Here is a 21,781-nt window from a genome sequence, read left to right as displayed (position 1 = left end):
ACTTGGGAACAATTCATTCTCACTACAGAGGCGTTAGAGACAAACAAAACAGCTAAAGCAATACGGGTTGGACAATTTCCAGAAGCTGGTACTGCAGAACTGTGTATTCGCTGCCTATCTTTCAAAAATGTGTTATTTATGTTTGAGTTAAACAGAGAAATAGAAGTACTGCTTAAACAGAAAAAGAGGTAAGGTGGCTCATAAAAATCATCTCCAGAAGGASAAGGAGGAGGGAAAGGAAAAAAAAGAAAAAAAAAAAGAAAAAWGGACTTTAAAAGGAAAGAGGAGAYGATAAGGGATTGTGCTGCCACTGATATCTTGGAAACCAGTAAAGAGCTGAAAAGGATCCCAGGCTTTGCTTCTACTTCAGAAACATACCTATCTACACGTACTTTCTGCTTTCCAACCACAACCTTGAGTCCAAAATATTTTAGGTTCTTATATCTCTYATCAATGACAGCTGGTCAAATTTTAAAGCAATTATTTTGACTACTCTCTAAAAAGAAAAAAAAAAATCAAGAGTTCACAGAATRGTTTGATTTAGTCTTATATGCAATTTAAACCTGACTGTAAGCATAAGGAGAAAAAGCAGGTCAGAGTTTTCTCCTGCATGCAAGAGCAATCACAGATGACTGGTATCTGGATAAATGAGAATATATGGGGATATCAGCAATCAACATCTCTGGAGGCATTTTTTCTTGTAGGCTTTTTCTTTCTTCTCCATGGCAAAGTCTTTCYCGGTGCTCCAAAAAGAGACTATCTTCTAGAGCTCCAGCATATATTCCAGCAAGTTCTGCATGCTGAATAAAGAAATTCCAGTAGTTAAAGGCTGTCAATGAAAAACTCCATCTAGTGCTAACAATAAGGATAAAGTAATAACTATAAAAAAGTGTGATTGTTTGAAAAAAAAAATACAACAAATGTAAATTTGAGSCAAATTACAAGAAAATTTTGGAAAAAACTTGGGCAATACCTTTCAAAGAATCCTCTATTAGCACATATTTAAAAAATGTATAGTCAGCACTTAAAGAGTATATACCCTGGAATTGCGTACACAGCCGGTTAGTTCCTTTAGAGAAATGAGAATTCATCATCAGCTGATCTGCATACCTTTTGAAGTATGCAAATATAACACATTCATAAATACRTATGTAGTCAGACAATCTGAGCCTATTTAAATTGAACAAATTTTAATTCTATGCTTTGCATATTTAGGTTAATTGTAGTAGTTATTAGGTCTCTGTGTAAAACTACACATTGCTGGGATCACTTTGTTCACGGGAGTAGCAACTGAAATCACATACTWATTAGAATACTGACAGAATTTTGGCCTCAGTTAAAGAAAATGAATCACAATATGAATTTGGACATTGTTTAATTCATTTCTTTSCAAAGAATTCTCTCCTGAATGAGAACTAACATGGGCATTTTTTAAACATGAATGCTAATATATTCAAACATAATTAAGCATTGTAATGATTAAGGTAAAAAACTTTTTTTTCCTACGTAATGATAAAAAACTTGTTATTCTGCCTTAATTCTACCCCCCCCCCCAAATATCTAGGCTGAAACCAAAAATGACCAACTTTGATCTCAAAGGAAGTGTCTTGGATAATTACCTGTTTAGTGTCCCCTTATAGGACTCCAGAYGTGTTTTTCTCATTTTCATTGGTCATCAGTATTTAGCTCTAGATRTTTCTTTTTCTGGAAGTATTTTTGGCTAGGACATACTATACCTATAATAGCTGAGCCTTCCCTCTTTCTTCCACATCTWAGAAAAAGTGGCATCTACCAGCATTGCAGATAAAGAGGTGAGAAAGCTTTAAAAATGTCCTTTCCATAAATTGGGAAACATTGTTCTGCAAGCATTTCCCAGGCCTAGCAGACCATGGATAAGATAGAATGCAGTAAATCCAAATTATCACGATGCCATAGCTCCTACAAAGGTTCCCACTGTGTACAAYACGCTCACCAGCTGCCTACTGAATCAAAGAGGTAGTCCTAGAAAATTGCAAGCTTCGCCTCTCTCTGCCAGCTTGCTGAATCCTTTAAGTGTACTATGATGCAAAACTAAGACTGGGTATTATCAGAATCACTGAAGGACCAGCGGTTCAGATACAGGCCTGCATCTTTGAACTGTTGCTGACAAAYAGGAATAAGAGAGGGATACCTAATAAGCCCATATTTACTGAAGCCTCCTTGCATCAAGAGATTTTGAACTTTAAAGGAGCACCTCTGGCAAACTTTTCCAGACATGTAAAAAGCAAGAGTGAAAGAAAAAACAAATTATTATTGTTTTTCACATGTCAGAGCAAGAGCTGCATGAAGGACATCAGAAGTTAAAGGGATAAGTAATGAGTGCTGCCATAGCCAATTACGATAGTTTGAAACAGGCTTCTGAAGAACATGTTTTCTCAGTTGCCCAGTCCACCTTTCCATGCTGGCTATACTCTGACAAACAACAGGAGTTCAATTCCTCCATAATAGCAGGTGTCATAATTAACATAACTTTTTCTTCACCTTCTCCATCATGTTTATATCTCACCATTGCTGTTTTCCCCCTCCTCTCCCTCTCCAGCTCTCAGTAGATTTTYCTGACACTAACCAGTCCTCAACAAATCTATCTGAATGAGTATTGCTGTTTATGTGACCCGCTGTCTCTTTTGGGAAGTTGGACATTTCTGTACCTAGCTGTTTCTCGTGACAAAGGAGTCAYGGTCCAATTAGTCCCAGAGGAATTCACTGAAACAGTGCACAAAGTTAACAATTTCAGCTTCTGCTCTTCTGCCAGAGATTATTGCTGTCACAACTGTTCAATAAATTCTGCTAGGTGCATTTTTGTACAAAGTGTGCATGTGTGTGTACACATTTTATATATGTAAACATAATCCTCTAAAAACTTGAATTACTACTGTTTTGTTTTCAATTAAATTGAAGAGGAAGGAGTTGGCAATTTTTGTAGATGTCCTTCTATCCTGAAAAAAATGGAATCTGAAGCAGGGAAAAGGAAGCGTTAAGAATTGTCATCACTTTATCCTCAGAAGATTTCAGCTCCATAAATAATAATTCACTGATTGTTAATTTGCTAAACATTACCACTATACATGCTATTCAAAATGTTTAAAATGGTGGGGGAGTATTTTTCTTTTTCTTGCCTCAGYAACTCTGATTTTTCTCACAAAAATATTTTCCTGGTTTTTTTTTTTGACAACGTCACAGAAACCTTTTAACAAAACAAAGCAAAGTAGTTCTGCTAATTCTGGCCTCTATCCTGTCAACTATCCTTGGTCTAAGTATCAGACTTGATATTGTATTGATTACCACATTCCTACAGTGTCTTGATAGATATTCCCTAATATTTTTTCTCCGTCATTTTCTTTCTACCTCTAATTATGGGCTACAGAGAACCTTCTAATAGCTTAATTTTGGCTCTCTTCCACCATTCAGGCTACTTCCTTCTCATTAAGAAGCTTTTTAATTAATATTATTAGTATTAACAGATATAAATAGCATTAGTATTAATTTATATCAATAATTACTTAGGCATTAATAGCACTAATAATGAAACTGAGAGGTGCACTCTTCTCTAGCCTATTGCAGAAGTTAGTCTACCCTAACCTTGCAGCTGCTTGGCTTTTTTAGTAAGAAATCAAGCAAAACAGTTTGAACAGAAACACACTAAAACCCATCTTCATCTCCTYCACTTATTTTTCCATGTCAGATTTCACATTTGCCTTGATGCTCCATAACTCTGGYATTACCATTTAAGACTCCTTTATCCATAACCGAGGTAATTCATACCTTCACAATATTGCTCAAATACCTAATGCTTCTGCTCAGTTTTTCTTCACTTCCTCTCACCTTTACTGCAAGATATTCCCTAAAATTTTCTGAATACTTCATTATTTCTAAAACATTGGATTATTGCTGACTGCTTTTCTCAAAAGCAGGAAGTTGTACTGTTTACAACTGTTCCTCTGTATCCCTTCATTTCAGAATCCAGTTCAAGTTGTACCCTACATGCTTGTGCTCTAATTGACTGATTTGTTAGCACTTTCCTGAATGGGTCAACCAAAAAAACAGAACAAAAAAAACCCCACACAGGCAGGAAGATAATCTTAAGTAAACACTAATGCTTTGCAAAGTGACTATTATAATAGAGAAGAATGTAATTTAAAAGGATGCTAGCAAGTGTTTTAGTTTGGATTTTTCAGAATTATATAGACAAAATTAAGAGAAACAAGAAAAGATTTAGACATGTTTTAGAGAGTTTAAGCTTCAGAACAGAACATCCTGTCATTAGCATCAAGATGGTACAGAAAGAATAGCAAAAACATTGCTGCGTGGCATAATTTCTGGACCTGAACTCCATGAGTTGCTGCAGATGCTCAGCTCTTTGAGGAACGAAACAACTATTAAGCAGCATACAGTAGGAAAACAACTCCTGGTCTCACTACCTTTAAAATTAACTTCCTGTTCTTCATATCTTGTTTCCAAGGCATCACATAAAGCTCTGGGATCATTCCGTGCTTGCTTGAGAATTTTGGCAAATGGCAGTTAACAAGCCTGGAGGACACAGACACATTTTAATGAGATCATCTGATAAAGTCTGAGAAGGAAAACTAGTTACTGTATGAGACTCTAATGTATATGGAGGGGGAAGGAGAATCTTCAACACTAATTAAAGTGACAATCCTTTCACGATCCATTGCAAAACGGAATCATATAAATAAAACACCATTCAATTTTCCTGTGATACTAAAAAGCATTTGGTTTCTTACCTGAATTTAGGACTTAAGAAAAAAAAAAAGAGAGAGAAAAAAACAAAATTGCTCACAAACAAGCCTTACATTTTCAAATTAAAGCATACTTCTGTCATTTTCACTACCTGCTTCAGGCATGATACAGCTCGCTTTACAGACACTTATAGCTTAAGAGAGGGGAAGTGATATTCATCCTGGCAGTATAGAGTCCGCATTTGTAGTAATTTTGATGCTCACCAGAGAAAACTCTTAGGAACAAAAGAATACTTTGTTTACATTTTGGTCTGTAAAACATCAACTACTAAAATCTAAGAGCCAGGAATACCAGTTCCTAGCTAGAGCACAGCCTCCATAGTCCAGTTTGGTCAAAAGCCAGGGATGACTAACACTACAGGGCTGCTAACTGTCAGTACCAACTCAGGAGAGACTCATCAGGCCCAATGTAAGCGGGAACTGTAAGAGAAAAATCTCTACCCTTCCTGCTTATTATTCCCTGGTAGACTTAGCAGAGGAAAACAAAGAGGGGGAGAGAGGAAAGTTGATGAAGATGATGATGATCACCAATGTCCCAGTCAACACCTTCCAGCAAGCTCAGTCAGGTGCAGACAAGAGAATCAGACAAGGAACATARGAAGCCACGCGTTCTTTCTCACCCTCGCGTATCTGCATCTGCCCCTTTGGAAGCCATGGTAGCTGCAGCACGAGGCTCCAGGGCGCAGGGCTCTCAGCTCCAGGACTGCCTCGCACGCGGCTTTTGTGACACAGGCGCTGCCGGGCCGACGCAGACGCATTCCAGCACGGCAACGCGCAGCCCAAAGACCAGGGCTGAAGCTGGGGCCAGGCTGCGCACAAGGGAAGCTCAGCCCTGCGACTCCCCCAGCAAACTCAAAGGTTGGCCACAGCACTACACCAAAATGGTTGCTGCTTAATGCAATCTTTTCGATAAGAAGAACACAACCCCCTATTCCTTTTGCACGGACCATGTTGAAAGTAAAAAAAGAAAAAAAGAGAGAGAGAGAGAGAGAGAGAGAGAGAGAAAATACTTAAGGTAGTCAAAGGTCATTTAGTCAGTCACTGGAATACTGGATACATTCAGCATAATCCTCTTTGTTAGAGAAGGACTTCATACACTGTTCCAGTAAACTTTATGTCAGAAATCAACACTAAAAAAAMCCCCTAATAATTACAAAAATACAGTCCTCATTAGCAGCAAATTACATAATATAAAAAGAAATGCTGACAGTATCTAGAAGAATTTTAGGAGATAAGGGGTTCCCAAAGCCAGTAGCAAATGCTACAGTCCCAAACCAAATGGTGCAAAAATTGTCTCCTTTTTACAGACGAATCAGTTTAGTAAGCTGATCATCACAGCTTTGCTAGGAAAGATAATCAAAATCAAAACCTTTTGCTACTTCAGTGGCAGGAAACACTCCAGCAAATACATGCTTCACAGCTGATGAACAACTTCTTAATAATAGGGAATTCAAACACATTAACAGAAAGATGCAGAAAGGTCAAAACTCTCGAATAAATTTGATTTAGTAAAGCATATAATGGAATATGCTCTAAATTTAAGAGTCCTTTCTCCACATGCTTTAGTAAATACCAGCTGATGAGAGTACCGAACTGTTCAATATTGTAATTACATTAAAAGTTCCCAGTGACACACTTCTCTTCTGAAATCCAAGGACTCCCAGGTAAGCAAAACTTATGCGCAGAAGTCTGTCATCACAGTTGAAAGTGAATTCATTCATTAGTATTTCAGAAATATTTTATACTGGAAAATAAAGCACAAAATTCACAGAAAACACAACTTATTAGGGACAAAGTATTTTAGACATCATACATGTTATCAATGTCTCAGATTCTTTTGTTACCCTCCCAAAACAATGGGCAACATAGAAGTTATCTTCAAAACTTACAAACTATGCAAGTCTTCTGCTTCAAGTAAAAATTATCTCCCTCCTGTATACTGTTGTTTTCAAAAGAGTCAGTTTATAAAAACTTTAGAATTTCTGAGTTTTACACTATTCCTACTGCATACAGGAGGAAGAAGCACGGAAACAAGAACTGCAAGGTAAAGGATTTATACCTGCATACAGGCTCTTGAGCAAATACACCCTTGAGGGGAATACAAGTTAGTACAGTCTAACGACTCAAAGAGTTCCATTACGATTGATTCAGAACAAAAAGATCTATTCAAGTTGTCTGTATTAAGTATGGAAAAAGCTTAGACAGAACAGGTAGGAAGCTCAAACAACTGTTATAGTATGAAGGATTAAAACCTGCAGTAGTGGTTTACAACATACATTGCTTGATAGCGCTTATTCGCAYGGTTGTTATTAAGAGGTCATTCACTATTAAAATTTAGTTTGTTTCAGAAATCTATCTGCTTTTACAGGTCTTCATATTACAAATATTGCTGTTTTGTCAATACACTGCCACATCAAGAACACAGGATCTTTTATGCCAAAACTTAATACAGTTAAGTTTCTGCCCAACCACAATTAGCAGTCCCTACTTGATCATTACTTTTCATAACTTTAACTTCAGCAGATTAAATATGATGCATTTGGTTAGAACACAGCCTTATTTCCTAAACTTAACGTGGCTAAAAAAAGTTCCTACGGAACAAACACGGTGAAGTAGAGCTGTTATCTAGAAAACCTTAAAAATTTTTGAGGACACAGCAAACAAYAGGACAAATAACATCCTTCACAGTGTTAAACTTAGTGAAGAATTATGTCATTTTCTTTAGCATCAAGTGTTTCCCATATTTCTGCAACTTACGAAAACAAAAAGTCATGGAATTATAACAAAAAGTTGATTTAATATATTTTACAGAAACTTTGTTAACAAGTACACTGAGAGCTAGAAGATCTCCAAATCATGAGCATTATCAATCTCAATAACATCTTCGGATTCCATCTTTGCTTCATGATGTCCTTCCTGCAAATCATCCAGAGAAGCCAGAGCCTCATTTGTGTCRCTAGCAAAAGTCTCTCGGGATGCATCATCATATTCTTGCAGGTTAAGCCCTTTAATGGCTTTTTTCATCTTCTTCCCTAGAACTTGTATTCTCCTCTTCTTAGCAGCCTTTTTGTTTTCATACTCCTTTTGGTTTTCCAGATAGAAGATTTCCTTGAAGAAAGAAAAAGGCCGGCATATTCAGTTTAGTAGTGCTTGCCAAATAAAACATAAATAATTTTTTTTAAAAAAAATCTCTAGATATTTAGCCACCTTTTTACTACAAATAACATCAATATTTAATGCTATTTAATGTTAGCTAACAATATTTAGCCAAAATATATATTATCGCATTTAAGAAAAATGAATAGTTCTACAGCTACATAATTTCTCAATTTCAAACCATCATGTAACTGCACATTTAAGAAATGTTTTTTTATTCTGTGTTGCAAAAAAAATTCATGGGGGTAGGCTGTAGAGAAAATAGGGCCAAAAGGTTCTATGACACCTTGAACAAACTTTCCTCCAGAACTGAAATTTGAGTCCAAGTCTCTATCTTTACTGTCAAAGATGTGAACCTCATTTTCTCTACTGTAAAATACGACTGTTACAAGTTTCCTCTACATTTTAAGGGGCAGATCATGCAGCYGAACTAAGTGTTGCTACATGATTTTTTTCTGACGTAGTTTATTAAAAACTGCATATGGAAAATATTAAAGCTTTTTTCTCCCTCACTAAAAGCTGCTAAGTCAAACATTAAAGACATGCAAATCTGGGAGAGTTGTGCATAYGACAATCTCTATGATGACAGAAGTATGTATTTCTTCCATAGACTCCTGTTTCATTCTGTACATCAAACGATGTACATAGTGGAAAATGTTGCCTCATTAAAAACCACTTTCCAATATCAGCAAGAGAAGAATGAGGAACTCAAACACAAAGGCAGGTGGAAGAGCTTTTTTGATTTTGTTTGTTTGTTTGTTTTGGGTGTTTTTGAGATGGGGCAAAGACTGATCAAACTCACAACTTCGTGCAAGCTCTGTAAGCCACCAAAGTTTTCAAAAATATACTACAGGCAATCATAATTTATGCTGATTCCTCTCTCAATTCAAAAAATGAGATGCTAGGATGATCTGCAGAGTGAAGAATACCCAAATACAAGTGAAATGAGTCATTCTTTGAAGATCTATGAAGTGGCAAATAGCACGAAAAAAACAAAACTTGTCTCAATAGAATGCAGAAAACATTATCTCAGATTACTTCATATTATAAAAAGAAAGGCTGYAATATTTATAAGCTCACCAGACTGAAGTGGTGAACACCACAGATTTGGCCAATGAGCAAGAAAGTCTAGGTTCAAACCAGAATCTGACTTAAGTGGAAGTACAGCCTAATGCTATAGCTGCAACAATGAATATAGGACAAAAATCTTGTTTTAAGAGGGCACCATCCAGTCCACATACAATGAGGCTGAGCTCCAGAGGGGAAAATACAACAGCAGGCACAAMTCAAGGAGAAAATAAGATTTCCTTCAGGCGCTACAGATACAGCATCCCTGGACAGGTGAGAGCATGGGTTTTTTTATATTGTTTTTGGTGGGCAGTCAGAGCAGCTGGCAACATACATAAAAAGTGTTCTCTTTGTGTAGTAGAAATGGCAATTTGCGAAATATTTTTTTGCTAATATTTTTTAATATGAAAAGTTGGTGTATTTGAAATATTCTTACCTCGAAATACAGAGTTAAACCTGCTAAAAGTTATGGAAAGAATTCCACCAGAACATTTCTAGTTTAAAAAAAAMCAAAATTTACTTTTGACAATCAGTTATCATTTGATGATTTTACCTTGATTTGTTGTTCTTTGATGCTAGGTGTGTTCTTCAGCAGGTTTAAATAAACTCCCCCTGGTGTTCTTCTTCTAGTACCATTCTTCATAAGGGAAAGTGTAAATTAATATTTTAAGCTTGCTTTAATTACAAGTGTTGATATAGAAACATCATCTACAACAATGCTTTGTACTGAGACAGAATTCAGAAATCTAAGCTCTGTTTTGTTAGATATTACATCAGAACAAGCCTGGTTAGTTTTTGTTTGTGACYAATCAGTTAAAAGAAGGTCAACAGTCATCTCTCTATAATAAAACTGAAGTGTATGTTACTTCAATGCCCTGATACYGTATTAAAGGAGATACCTTTGTGTTACACAACAAAATAAAATACATCTCAAAAGTTCTAAGAACAAGAAAGTTCAATTTTAAAGCACATTCTTGCAATACTAGACACCATATTCTTTTATCAGCCTAGTAAATCCCCAGCCAAGAAAAACAGCATACTTCATTTGCCTTTCAAATACTCTGATTTTCAGCCAATTAATCTGTGCCACTAGGAGTTGTATTCTTTCATCTCCTTGGCAAATACTTGTTGATAAATATCTTAATCCTTCAAGACTATTTTTGCTTTAACAGAAGTCATTAGCTGAATTTTTTTTGATGATAGAACTATATATACACATATATATACAAACATGCAAGTGCCTGAAGGTATTTACTGATTCCCTTCCCATTTTTTTAAAAAACCCCTGCACTGAAGCTCATCATTTAACAAAAACATATGCAGAATTTGATAACCTAACCAGTAAGTACAGTATTTTTATTATGACTTGTAACAGAAATCAGTACTAACTTTTGCTCTTCAGATACACAAGATGAATTTTATAGTCAATGGTCCAATATTAAAGCTTACAGGTTACCTCTCAAATGTTGCTTTTCAAACGTGACATTAGTAATGCATAGTACATTTGGACTTCCGATGGCATGCTGGTTAACATAGTAAATAGGTCAGTGATGTCAACACCCACCTAGCTTATTGAATTAATCTGGCCAGATGCTACACCTGGATCCTAAAATTACAAGCTTTTATTCAAGCTTTAGAGTCCAGTACTTTTAGTTTGTGGAAAGAAAAGTCCCAAGGCAAGGTAAATGAAATGTTATTGAAATCAGCTATTGATTTTAGCCCAAAGACTTGGACAATTTCCACATTCATTCAACTCACTGTTTACTCAAGCCCTGCTGGAAGATTACATTAGCATTTACTGTTAAATGATTTTCATGGCTCAGGCAAGAGTCCTGGAGAGGTAAAAGTAAATGAATGAACGGAACCTGCAAAAACCTCTCAAGCATAAAAGTTATGCAATAGTATTACATAAGTATTCTGCAAGTAGAAAAATCACCAAACCCACAATATCGTATCTTTCTTACCACTATGAACAGTCCACCATTTTGTTCCACTTCAGCTGTTTCCATAAGCAGTTCAATAGCCTTCCTCTTTCCAATTACTTTCACTACTCGGGCAATTAAATCTTTCTTTGGTTCACAAAGCCTTTTGAGAGGGAGGAGAGAAAAAGTATATTTACAGTTAGTAGAACGTCAAGTAAAATTGACCGTGGAACATTATGAATAATTTATTCTGTGGGATAGAATGCATTTCAGTGTGCTTCAACTGGCATCTTAAGTTTACTTTCAAAATCCTGAGCTTCCAAGAGACAATGATATATATAGTATGCATTTTTGTAATTTGTATGCATTTTTATAATTWGTTTCAATAAAAATTGAGTGATTGTCTTCCCTTCTATTAACATGTGAAAAGTTAAACCAAACGAGAAATGGCAAGGATCTGTACAAACCTCTGAAAATACAGTGTTACAGTCTGCTGTGCAAAATAAACTAATTACACAAAGAAGTTTTTGGGAGCATGAAGTGAGCAAGGAAGTTAGGTTACATCAAATGCAAAGTTTAGGCTAGTTACAAACAATCTGCATTTAACTAAAATGGCAGCACCCTTTACAGTTAAATCAAAAATTAATTGGAAGCTACAGTGAGTGAACAGCTCTTCTATATCTTGTGCAATTCAGACAGGTCTACATAATAATAATAATAAAAGAAACAAGTCTCTTGGATAATCTATGATAACCTATCATATGGGAATGGAAGCCCCCCCMCCCCCCAAAAGGCCCACAGCATTACTGAGTTAAATTGCATTATTTTGTTAGTAATGATGTCCTGGAACAGAAACTTTCCTCATTCTGCATGAAGGGAGAGGCTTTTATGGCCTCAATTCACTGTGCAGAAATCTGTACTTCCACTGGACAAAAAGCATAAGTCCACAAATCAAAACAGCTTTTCCAGAGCAAGAGTTAATACTCTAAATTCTCATATTTTAATGACAAAGATGCAGAGTTTTAAGCATTATAGCTCAGCAGTGTCAAACTCTGGGGACTAACAGACCCCTTCCATCAACCATCAAAGTTTCTTGAAAACCATGGAACCTAGGAGCATCAAAAGTAGCATTACCACGCTACAAAAATGCATGTGTTGCAACAATAGTATAATAAAARGTCTCCCAGCACTTATATTATCAACTATATAAGGAACAACCAGGCTAGCTTCAGCTGCTTCAGTTTTATGACTAAAGTTACCTCAAATCAAATATTAAAATTCGTATTTTAACGACAATTGTCCTAACCATGCAAAAGCTTTATACTTTGGGATTAATCTCACTGAGTTCAATGAACTATTAGGCATTGGAAGTTAAAAGCCATTTCAAATATTTACAGGACTGAATTACAAATTATGAATCATTGGAGGAAAGGGAAATGTTTCTCAAAGACACTGARAACTTTAGCATAACCAGAATCACAGAATCAATCACTGAATGGGTAAGGTTGGAAGGGACCTCTGGAGATCATCTAGTCCAACCTTCCCACTCAATCAGGGTCACCTAGAGCATGGTAGACAGGGTTGCATCCAGGCAGGCCTTGAAGATTTCCAGAGAAGGAGACTCCACAACCTCTCTGGGCAACCTGTGCCAGGGCTCTGTCACTCTCACAGGGAAGAAATTCCCCCTCACAGGATTCCTTAATTTGGTTAAACTGTTAACTTTTGTTAGTAGTAGTGCCAGTCTTAAAGTCACCTCTCCACCTAGTGTTCATTCTGCCCCTGCACACAACCCTTCCATATATGCCTTAACACCAAGATGCGCAGCCCAACAGGAATGGAACAAGATGAGGGGAAAAAATGGCACAAAACAGTTAGGAAGGCTCCTTGACTTCAGTTCCCTGTGTGGGCATCACAAGAAGAGGGTTATTTGGGTATAAATGGTACAGCACACCTTAAAAGCAACATGGCTATCTGTATAACCACAATCCTATTGATCCAGTTCAGAACAGCTAAGCATTAAGAATCAGGAAAAAAAAGGCTTCTATATTTGTCTCTTTGTTCTACTGAGCTTCATTAAGATTAGTTTATTACAAGTGACAAGCTGTAAATTCTCAAACTCAGAAATGAGAGGCCACTAAGAGCAGCTAACAGCATTAATCACAGTATTAATTTTGGTTTCTGGAAATACCAAGTTTCACATGTTACACATTAACAATGCCATCTAACTAAAAATTTGGTTTGCCGACCGATCTAAATATTAGTAAGTGTTGTAACCTTTATTCCCTATGTAACCCTCAATTTTGTCCCCTGCACATAGCTGTTATGAGTAATTTATCTATTGAAAAAAGACCGTCAGATTAAGTCACTCTAAATAAGAATGACCACAGTGACGTTCAACAGCATTAATCCAGTGCTACCAGTGCCAGCTGAAAGGAATTGTGGAGCTAACTGGTTCTGCACGCTAACCTGTCTGAAAACAACCCTCAACACACCTCCCCTGCCCCAAGGAAAAAAAAAAAAAAAAGAAAAAAAAGAAAAAGACAGCCAAAGTCCAATCTGGCTCAGTGTAAGTTATTTAAATACTAGACTCTGCAAAAAAAAAAGCAGGCAACAGTGAGTGTGTGAATGGCAGGAGTTTGGTAATCCAGCCATAGGCTGGCATAAACTACCACAGAACTGCAGTGCAATTTCACAACAGAAGAGACAAAACTGTATTTCAATATTGGCATCTAAGCTTGGCACAGCCCAGAGTTAAAACAAGTGTCTGAAGAAACCTTTTTGCTGCTATGTTTCATGTATGTAAAGAACCTCTGAATTTCAGGATTTGTGCTCTCCAAATCTCTACACAGGTCAAGTCATGTATAACCTCAAAGATCTGTAACATTCACTTTCTCACGGAGATCACAGCAGGTGTTCATTGTTGTCCATCTTCAAATCCACATTTTTCATCATGGGGTAATACAGCTTTATCTAGAAAAGCCACTGCTCAATTTATGCCAGAAAAAAACAGTGTTTTTCCTTGCCAGTGCTCTCAAGTAAGCAAACTGTTCTGGTAGATCTTTTCCAAGAAAATTCAGGGTATTTTAACTCTCCACATGTAAAGCTTTTAGACTTTGTCAAATGCATTGCTTCAGAACTAACTGAAAATGGTATCAGAGATGTTAGACAGCATTACTGGAGGTTTTCTACAAGGTACCAGCTGTGATGCTACATTTCTATGATAGGATTCTGGAAATATGCCCAAGGCACTCATGTTTCACAGCTGGTACAACATAACATTTAGCTGTAAAAAACCTTTTTTCCAATATCTAAGGAAGAAATACTGTATTAAACTCACCGATAGGCAATTTCATCTGCCACTTTTTCCTCAGAATCTTCTTCTGTTATCTCATACCTTCCTTTATAATTCATTTCTTGTCGTTCACCTAATCTAGCTTTTACAGGCCGCTTCCGTTTGAGAAAACYATGTCCATTTTCTTCTTCTATTGGTAATGTTTTCTTATCATCATGCATGTATTCATCCAACTCTTTATCTAAAGTCTCTGCTTCCTTTTGCTGAGCTTCTTTCATTAGCTTTTTAGCCAATAAATAATTGTAAGTCTCTGACTGTCTGCTTCTGTCAATACTACCATCCATCCCTAGAATTCCAAGTTCAGTAGCCACTGCATCCTGACTCTGCTCCTGAAGCACTACTCCCCAGATATTGTTGACCTTCTTACCACCTGGAAGAGTTTGTTTTTGCTGGCTCTGGGTGAACTGAAAAGGCTCAGATTTAGCAGGAGGAAGGCTGGAACATTTCTGCCGTTTTCGTTTCCACAAACAGCTGTCGTCATCAGATTCAGAAAAGCTCTCATCACTTGAGTCCACACTTTTGGTTGTCCGATAAGGGACACTTGGCGCACAAGATGAAATGATGCTCTGGAAAGGTCTGACTGGATTATTGCCATCATGTGATTTCTGAAAGAAATAAACATTCATTAATCCAATTACTCCTGTAAAAAAAAAAAAAAAAAAAGAGCTAACAATTCATGTCAAAAATGTGTATAGTTGGACAGAAAAATTACTGATTCTGATTAATGTGACTGGACAGTCCTCTATAAGCATCTTATGGCTACAGTTGACAGAAGCATCTTATGAAACTTCTGTATTTTGAATGCTTGCACATGAAAGAGCATGGCTGCTATAGAAAACACATAGCATAAGTAYCTAATTTGACTTAACAGTTAGATTAAGAAAATTAAGTCTCATTGCTCTAAGAATATTCACGAAAGCCTAATTCCCCACTTTTCTAACTAGCAGTCTAAAACACCAAAATCAAACCTGCTCAAAGCTGCATTGTCTGTTAAAGCACCATGGTTAACATAACCCAGAATTCTTATTCCTAGTGCACAAAACTTTGGGTCATGCTTCTGCACCATTCTACAGTAAGCATTTTCATACTAATAATTCTAGTTTTCCTCCAATGACTTCCTATCATGAAGCTCTATACTATCTCATATATTTAAAAATAGTTCTCTTCTTTCAATGTTGGGTTAAATAAAGTCCCTTAATTTTAATGTTCTTTCACCAACATTATAACACCATTTCCTTCTTTTTCTACTAGCAAGAGAACACCAGAAGTCTTCAGCTTATTTTATCACGTTATGAAATACAAGTCTCTTAAGTTAAAATGTATTCAGTAACACAAAATAGTAGCACGCTGTTCACAACTCCACAAATTAAAATATATATACCTAATTTTTTGTGCTACACATCTCAGAACTCCATTACAAATAAACAGAAGTAACCAAATAAAGTAAAAATTCTTACATATACAATGTCATACACTGATTTATCATATTTTGAAGTCTTTTCCTGTCCTCATACTACCGTAAGTTCCTCACATAACTTCATAATGCAACTTAACATGAAAATTGTAAGAGACACTGGAAAATAAACATCTCTTTAGCAACTGATACATACAAGAGAGTTCTAAATTCAAGAGGAAGCAGTATGTTATTGACAGTTTTCCTGGAACGACCAACTGTAACACAGAACGCTCTTCTTCGCTCACCAAATCCAAAGCCTAGTAAATCCAAAAGCTCCCCACCCCCTAACAACCAGTTTCCCAAAATAAACAAGAATCAGAGAAACAGGCTAGTTCCCAGATCCAGGGCACGAAAAAAAGCTATTATCCTTTAGGAAAGACGTTTCTACCCCAGTTGTTTAGGCTCCAGCAGGGCGCCGCCTCCCGCAGGACACGGGCACCTCCCCAGCTGGGCAGAGAAAGCCTGCAAGGAGCTCATTCCTGAGCGAGCACCGCCCAGGGGCTCCCAGCCCCTCGAAGGCAGGTATCCCGGGCACACGGGAGGGCTGTGAGCCCGGCCTGCAGCCCATCTCCCGTGCTTGTGTGCGCGCGGCGGAGGAGAGAAGCTCCCCGTGCAGCGCCGAGACGGAGGCAGAGGCGGGCGGGGAAGGCCGGCCGGCAGCGCAGCAAGCGCGAAAGGAGGGACGAGGCGTGTGAGGAGGAGGAAGATGGAGGCGGGAGGAGGGCTGGGCTCTCCCGGTTGCGTCTTCTGCGCCCCGCTGCTAGGGGCTGCGCAGCCGCCGCTCCCGGCCGCGCGCCGGCCCTGCTGCTGTGGCGGCGAGGGAAACCAGAGCCGAGAGAGCCGTTACAACCGCTGGAGCCGTTACAACCGCTGGAGCCGTTACAACCGCTGGAGCCATAGACTCGCTTCGCACGCGCCCACCTCATCGCGGCCTTCCCCTCCCTCACCTGCTGCGGGTCCCCGGGAGAGCCGGCCCCGGCCATATCGGAGTCCGAGCCRGAGAGCTCGCCGTCCTCCACGTCGCCCTCCATGCGCCGCGCCTCCAGCGCCATCTTCCCGCCGCGAACGCCGGAGCGCGGCGACTCCCGGGCGCCAGGAGGGCGTGGCCGCGGCCCGGGCGCCCCGCGCACGCGGGGCCTCTCCGCCAATAGCAGCTATGGCGCAGAGCGCGGTGCATGTCGGGGCCGCCGGGGAGGGGGCGGGAAAGGGGGGCGGGGGTGCGCGCCGCGTCGCCGAGTAGTGCCGCCATCTTGTGGGTGCTGTGGCGGCTCCGTCATCTTGTTGCGGTGCTGTCGCGATGCTGCGCCAGCGTTTCGTGACGATGTTTTSGCGCGTCGTCTTGAGCGCCGCCGCTACGGAAATGGCCGAGGTGGCACAAAAGGGCGCCTACAAAACAAGATCCCTTGTTAATTTACACAAAAATCCAGCTAGGTTGCTTTACCCCATGTCTGCATGGAGCGGTGCTCCGTGGTTAGGGCCTACACAGGGCCCTGCTGCTGGAGGCACTACAGCACGTAGCGACTTTCATCAACACAAGAAGCAACATATTAAAAGCTGTTGCATAGYGAGGTAGTAAGACGGCCCATTCTGATCTCTGCAACAGATTCTTGAGGTATTGCTCTTTCTTTGACATATATTTAGATGGTGGTTTTTGTCCTGTATCACCCAAATTAGAAAAATCCTAGCAAGAGAAGTGGTTTTTGCATCCGTCTATAAAGCACTACCACAGAGCTTTTTTTAAGCATTCATTGCCTCCACTTGTTACCCAGAAATGGGATCATACTGGGCTGTTTCACCTATCTTGTGGGTGACCTGATCTGAAACAGCAGTTCKGCCAGTCCTCACTACCCTGATAACTTGTCACTGTAGAAATGCTAGTTCTGTTAAAGGAGRGACCTTTCAGGAAACTGTTAAATGATCGTTTGTTCCATTTACCTGTGCAGCAGGAGCCAGAAATCCTGCAAGGGAAATCATGTTTATTGGGATATATGGGTTTGCTTTAACCACTGCATGAGTAAGCATGCAGATCATTTTAGCAAAATCGCCGTGGTAGGTTAGCCATACAATCTCAGATGTTGTATCAGAAAGGAAGACTGAGGGCAAAATGTTACTCTTATAAAAACTGTTAATATTAGTTGCTCCAGAATGTCAATTTGCTGGTCACTTTTATTGCAAGGAGGATCTTAAAATGGGTTGATTTGTGGTTGCAATGCCACTATATAAATTGATGAAGTATTGTAGGCTCTGTCCTGAACTAATCCCCACTGTGTATCACAATACATGCAGAACTAGAGACAGTTGTAAGCAGCAGATGCAACGACAAGTCCTTTGTAAAAGCATGCTGAAAACTGAAGGCACCCAAGAAAAGCATTTATACTAATAAGCTACTTAGTTAAACCCCAGCCAAATGCAGAGGTTTCCGTCTTTGGCAGAGTTCTGCCCGGGTGACTGAGTCTATTTCCATTAATGTTCTGCTTCATTGTTGAATATTGAAGGGACCAGTGCTCAAGAGCAGGATGTACTACATAAGAAGGTAGTATGCAAACACATATCTGAAAGGAAACTTTTGTATACAAGAGGGCATACCCTTACTGACTTTCATGAGCATCACTAGAATGGATCCTCTTCTGTCTACTTGAAAATTTTGGTCCAAGTGATAGTTTGAGCAACCCTTTTGCCCATTTGGCAGAAGAATKATTAGAGACCAGTTTTAAATTTCACAGATTCTGAGCTGTGCTCTCATTAGTGGGCATAACAAGTCCAAATCCAGGGTGATACAAGTTGTCAGACTAGCATGARTGTGCTGCCAAATGAACTTAGCTATTTTCAGCCACCATATCTGCACATTAGAATTCTTCTCACTGAAATTCACTTTAATAAATACAAACCTAAAATATCAGGCTTAATATGAGTTAATACTGTAGCATTACAGTAAAAAAATCATATAGTAGTTAGAGGTCAGTAGTCCACTTTTTGTTTTAATCTTCTGCACCCCAAGTGGACCCATTAAGGCTTAGGTACTTACATAGCTTYTTGATACACAGTCTTGCTTTATCCAAGCTCTCCTGCTATTGTTCCTGCTTTACAGGTATGGAACAAAAGCACAGGATGTATCTGTACTGCATTTCAGACATTGGCCTGAGTTCACACTTCTGCTTCATGAGTAGTTTTTGTAGGCATACCTAAATTTAGACATGGGCTTGGGCATACCAGGAAGAGAAGGTGCAGGCCTAGGTTCAGCTTTTATGCAGGTCTAACCACATCTTTATCTACATCCATTCTACAGTGGATGGTTCAAAAATGGTATGACTGGCATGGCTAGTACCACATAACAGATTAGAGCCCAGTGTGATGCAGATAACTTGGCCCAGAGTCCTTCCTAGAAGAATTTTCACACCACTTAATACAGTGTCAGTCTGAACTGTTTGGATAGCCTGAGGCAAAATGGAAGAAGAGAGACAAGTCAGGCACAGTGCCAGGTTTTTGCCTCACTTTCTGGCATGACCAGTAAAGTAGTCATGGCTGGAGGAAATAATTACTTACAGCGATGGCGGAAATCTGTGGAGGAGCTAGGAATAGAAACCATGTTCTTTGGTGCCTCGGTTAGCATGCTAAGCATTTGGCAGTCCTACTTTTTTTTTTGCTAGAATTCAATTTACAAGTTGAAGCCGTCTTGCACATTTCTYGTTACTTTGAGCATACGTAGACATAATCCAGAAAAGATAAAGGTGTGCACAAGATTATGAAATGTATTAGCAGTGCAACCTTTCAAAGTCTGTCAGGCCAGATCAGCTATATTCTGTCTAGGTACTGAGTTCCAAACCTCAGTATTTAGCACTGAAAGAAAACCTGTCTCGTGACAAAACTACATGCAGTAGTATACCTCTCTAGTGTCTTTTATTATCCCTTTGAGAGGTGTCAGAATCAGACTTTCTGAGGGTGATCTCTCTGAAGTTTCAGTAGGGTCATCTGAGTTCATAATCTCTGCAAGGCATCTTGCCAGGTTCAAACAAAATTGTGAGCTTCTGTTCTTTCTRGGGTTTATTGTGCCAGTGAATGACGGTTATGGCCACAAAGGCCTTGTAATTAAGTGGATCAGGTGCTCTTTTGAAAGCATGTTTCTCTCTGAGGCACCTATGGATGGAGCTGCTGAAGTTCCCACTTCATCAAATGCTGCATACTGTACAGACAACTAGAACCTATTTGATCTTAGATACTAAATTAACCTTTTAAGAATAAGGTTTGTATTAGGAGTAACAGTTAACAGGAGATAGAACAACTTGAAGCTGCTTTATACTTCTGGGTCACTAGATCAAAACAAGTTCACTGTGGGTCAGGTGTGATTGAAACTTGTTATCTGACAGGTTTTTGGTGGCTTGTGTGAAAGAAATGGATGGTGTCATTCCAGTTTCAGCTGGAACCCTCTTGGTAGTCTCGGCAGACCGACAATGAAAAAATAGCTATGAAAACTGATACACTGTATCATCCTAAGGACAGTTTCCTGAGGTCAAGGTTGTAAAGGCACAATGTCAAAGKAGAGGAAGGAAGCTTGTACTGCTCTTCTCTTGACTATGCTTTTTCTGTGGATAGATGTAACATTTCATCATCTTGCTGAAGAAAAAGTATTATCGAAAGATATACATGCTAACTTCTCATTCAAGTTGCTTTTGCTCAAGATTCTTTATGTATTTCCCTCCTATTTAAATGAATTGCTGCCTTTTTGATACCAGTTTTATAGTATCCAAACCTAATTTTCATGTACAAGTGAGAATTTAATCTTGCATGTAATGATACTAGTGACAAGTTTAGCTATTGAACCGAGTACACAGTATTTTTTTTCTTGCTTTTATAGACCAGAGTGTATATTTTCATATGATATTGATAATAGGAATAATGGTTCATTCTGATGCAGCAGTTTTCCTTAGGTGTTTTACAAAGTAGGTCAGTCTCTGTGGAGTACGTATGTAGTATAGCGAGCTTAAGTCATTTTCCCAAGGTTGTGAAACACATTGGTGAAAGATACAGAAACAGAATCTAGGTTTCTTGAGCTCCCATGTAGTGATCTGCCCACAGAAAAATAATTTGTCTCATGACTAGTCTGTCAGGCAAAGTCTTAATGTAGTACCTTAGCAATAGACTTTCAGATTAAAATCCTCTCCCTGCAAACCTTGCCAGACTACTTTAGAGCACTGATTTGGTTATATTATCCAAAGATACTTTTCATTTGACRCAATTGCTTGAACAACCTTTTCTTAAAGGGCAAATAAATTATAGTTAATACTATTACCAGTAAGCAAAGCTGTGTAGCTGTGAAAATCAAAAGATAAATTATGTAACCCATTGGAGAACTATAGATCCTCCTTTAGACAGTCTAAAGAAAACATGAGCTCTCCTAACCCCTCTCTGTCTACTCACTTTCTTATTTGTATGTTTTCTAGCTCACTAAGTGCAAGAGAATCAGTTACCAACTCCTGGAGTGGAAAGCATGAGAGATCTTCCAGCTGTTGCTAGAAAAATATTCTTGTCTAGAAAAAACAGTAGGTACTAGCTGAAGAGAGGTATAACCAGGGCGGCCCAGAGAACTTGCTGCCTAATTTTCACCATCCTATTTTAGAAAGGAATCGAGCTGCTTCTGCTTTGAAACTGTGCAGCCATCATTCTAGTGTCATCCTGAAAAAAACAGGCTCTGCTTCTTCGAAGTGAAGGARAGATTTGTTCTCACCTCCGCTAATGAAGTCACTTCGCGGGTGAACGGGTGGTAGCTGTGKTTCCCCAGATTCCCCCCTCAGCACCGCGACCTTCCTACCTTCTTCCCCCCTCAGGGAGGGCTGCGCGTTTGCAAAGCCTGTCTGATGCAAGTACGAGGGAGAGCCTAGCGGCGCACCCGGGGTGGGTAATGGGGACACGGCGGGACTAGCTCTGCTGCTGCCCCCCTGTGCAGGGGGGACTGGACTGAGGGAGGATTAGAGGCTTTAAAGACGCTTCGTTGTATTTGAGTCTCTCCAGGGCGGGGGGCAGCGCCCGAGAGGGC

The 21,781-nt window shown here is 39.1% G+C and overlaps 2 protein-coding genes across 2 annotated transcripts; both read right to left on the bottom strand.

Moving 5' to 3' along the window:
- Positions 1 to 533: 533 nt before the first annotated feature.
- On the bottom strand, positions 534 to 5,628 carry SPMIP10 (sperm microtubule inner protein 10). The gene is made up of 3 exons (XM_085323211.1): positions 5,417 to 5,628; positions 4,458 to 4,566; positions 534 to 800 (listed from the first exon to the last, which is right to left on the bottom strand). Exons 1-3 carry the CDS (start codon positions 5,449 to 5,451, stop codon positions 594 to 596), a joined length of 351 nt encoding a protein of 116 aa, XP_085179337.1. The 5' UTR covers positions 5,452 to 5,628; the 3' UTR covers positions 534 to 593.
- Positions 5,629 to 6,957: 1,329 nt separating this feature from the next.
- PHAX (phosphorylated adaptor for RNA export) lies at positions 6,958 to 16,866 on the bottom strand. The gene is made up of 5 exons (XM_085323215.1): positions 16,698 to 16,866; positions 14,280 to 14,899; positions 10,985 to 11,105; positions 9,574 to 9,657; positions 6,958 to 7,904 (listed from the first exon to the last, which is right to left on the bottom strand). Exons 1-5 carry the CDS (start codon positions 16,800 to 16,802, stop codon positions 7,635 to 7,637), a joined length of 1,200 nt encoding a protein of 399 aa, XP_085179341.1. The 5' UTR covers positions 16,803 to 16,866; the 3' UTR covers positions 6,958 to 7,634.
- Between the last annotated feature and the right edge of the window lie 4,915 nt (positions 16,867 to 21,781).

Source organism: Rhea americana, unplaced genomic scaffold, assembly GCF_003343005.1.
Source record: "Rhea americana isolate MKP2758 unplaced genomic scaffold, rheAme1 scaffold_83, whole genome shotgun sequence".
NCBI classification, from domain to species: domain Eukaryota; kingdom Metazoa; phylum Chordata; class Aves; order Rheiformes; family Rheidae; genus Rhea; species Rhea americana.
Note: the sequence above shows the minus strand (reverse complement) of the source record. Positions and strands in the feature narration are given on the sequence as shown.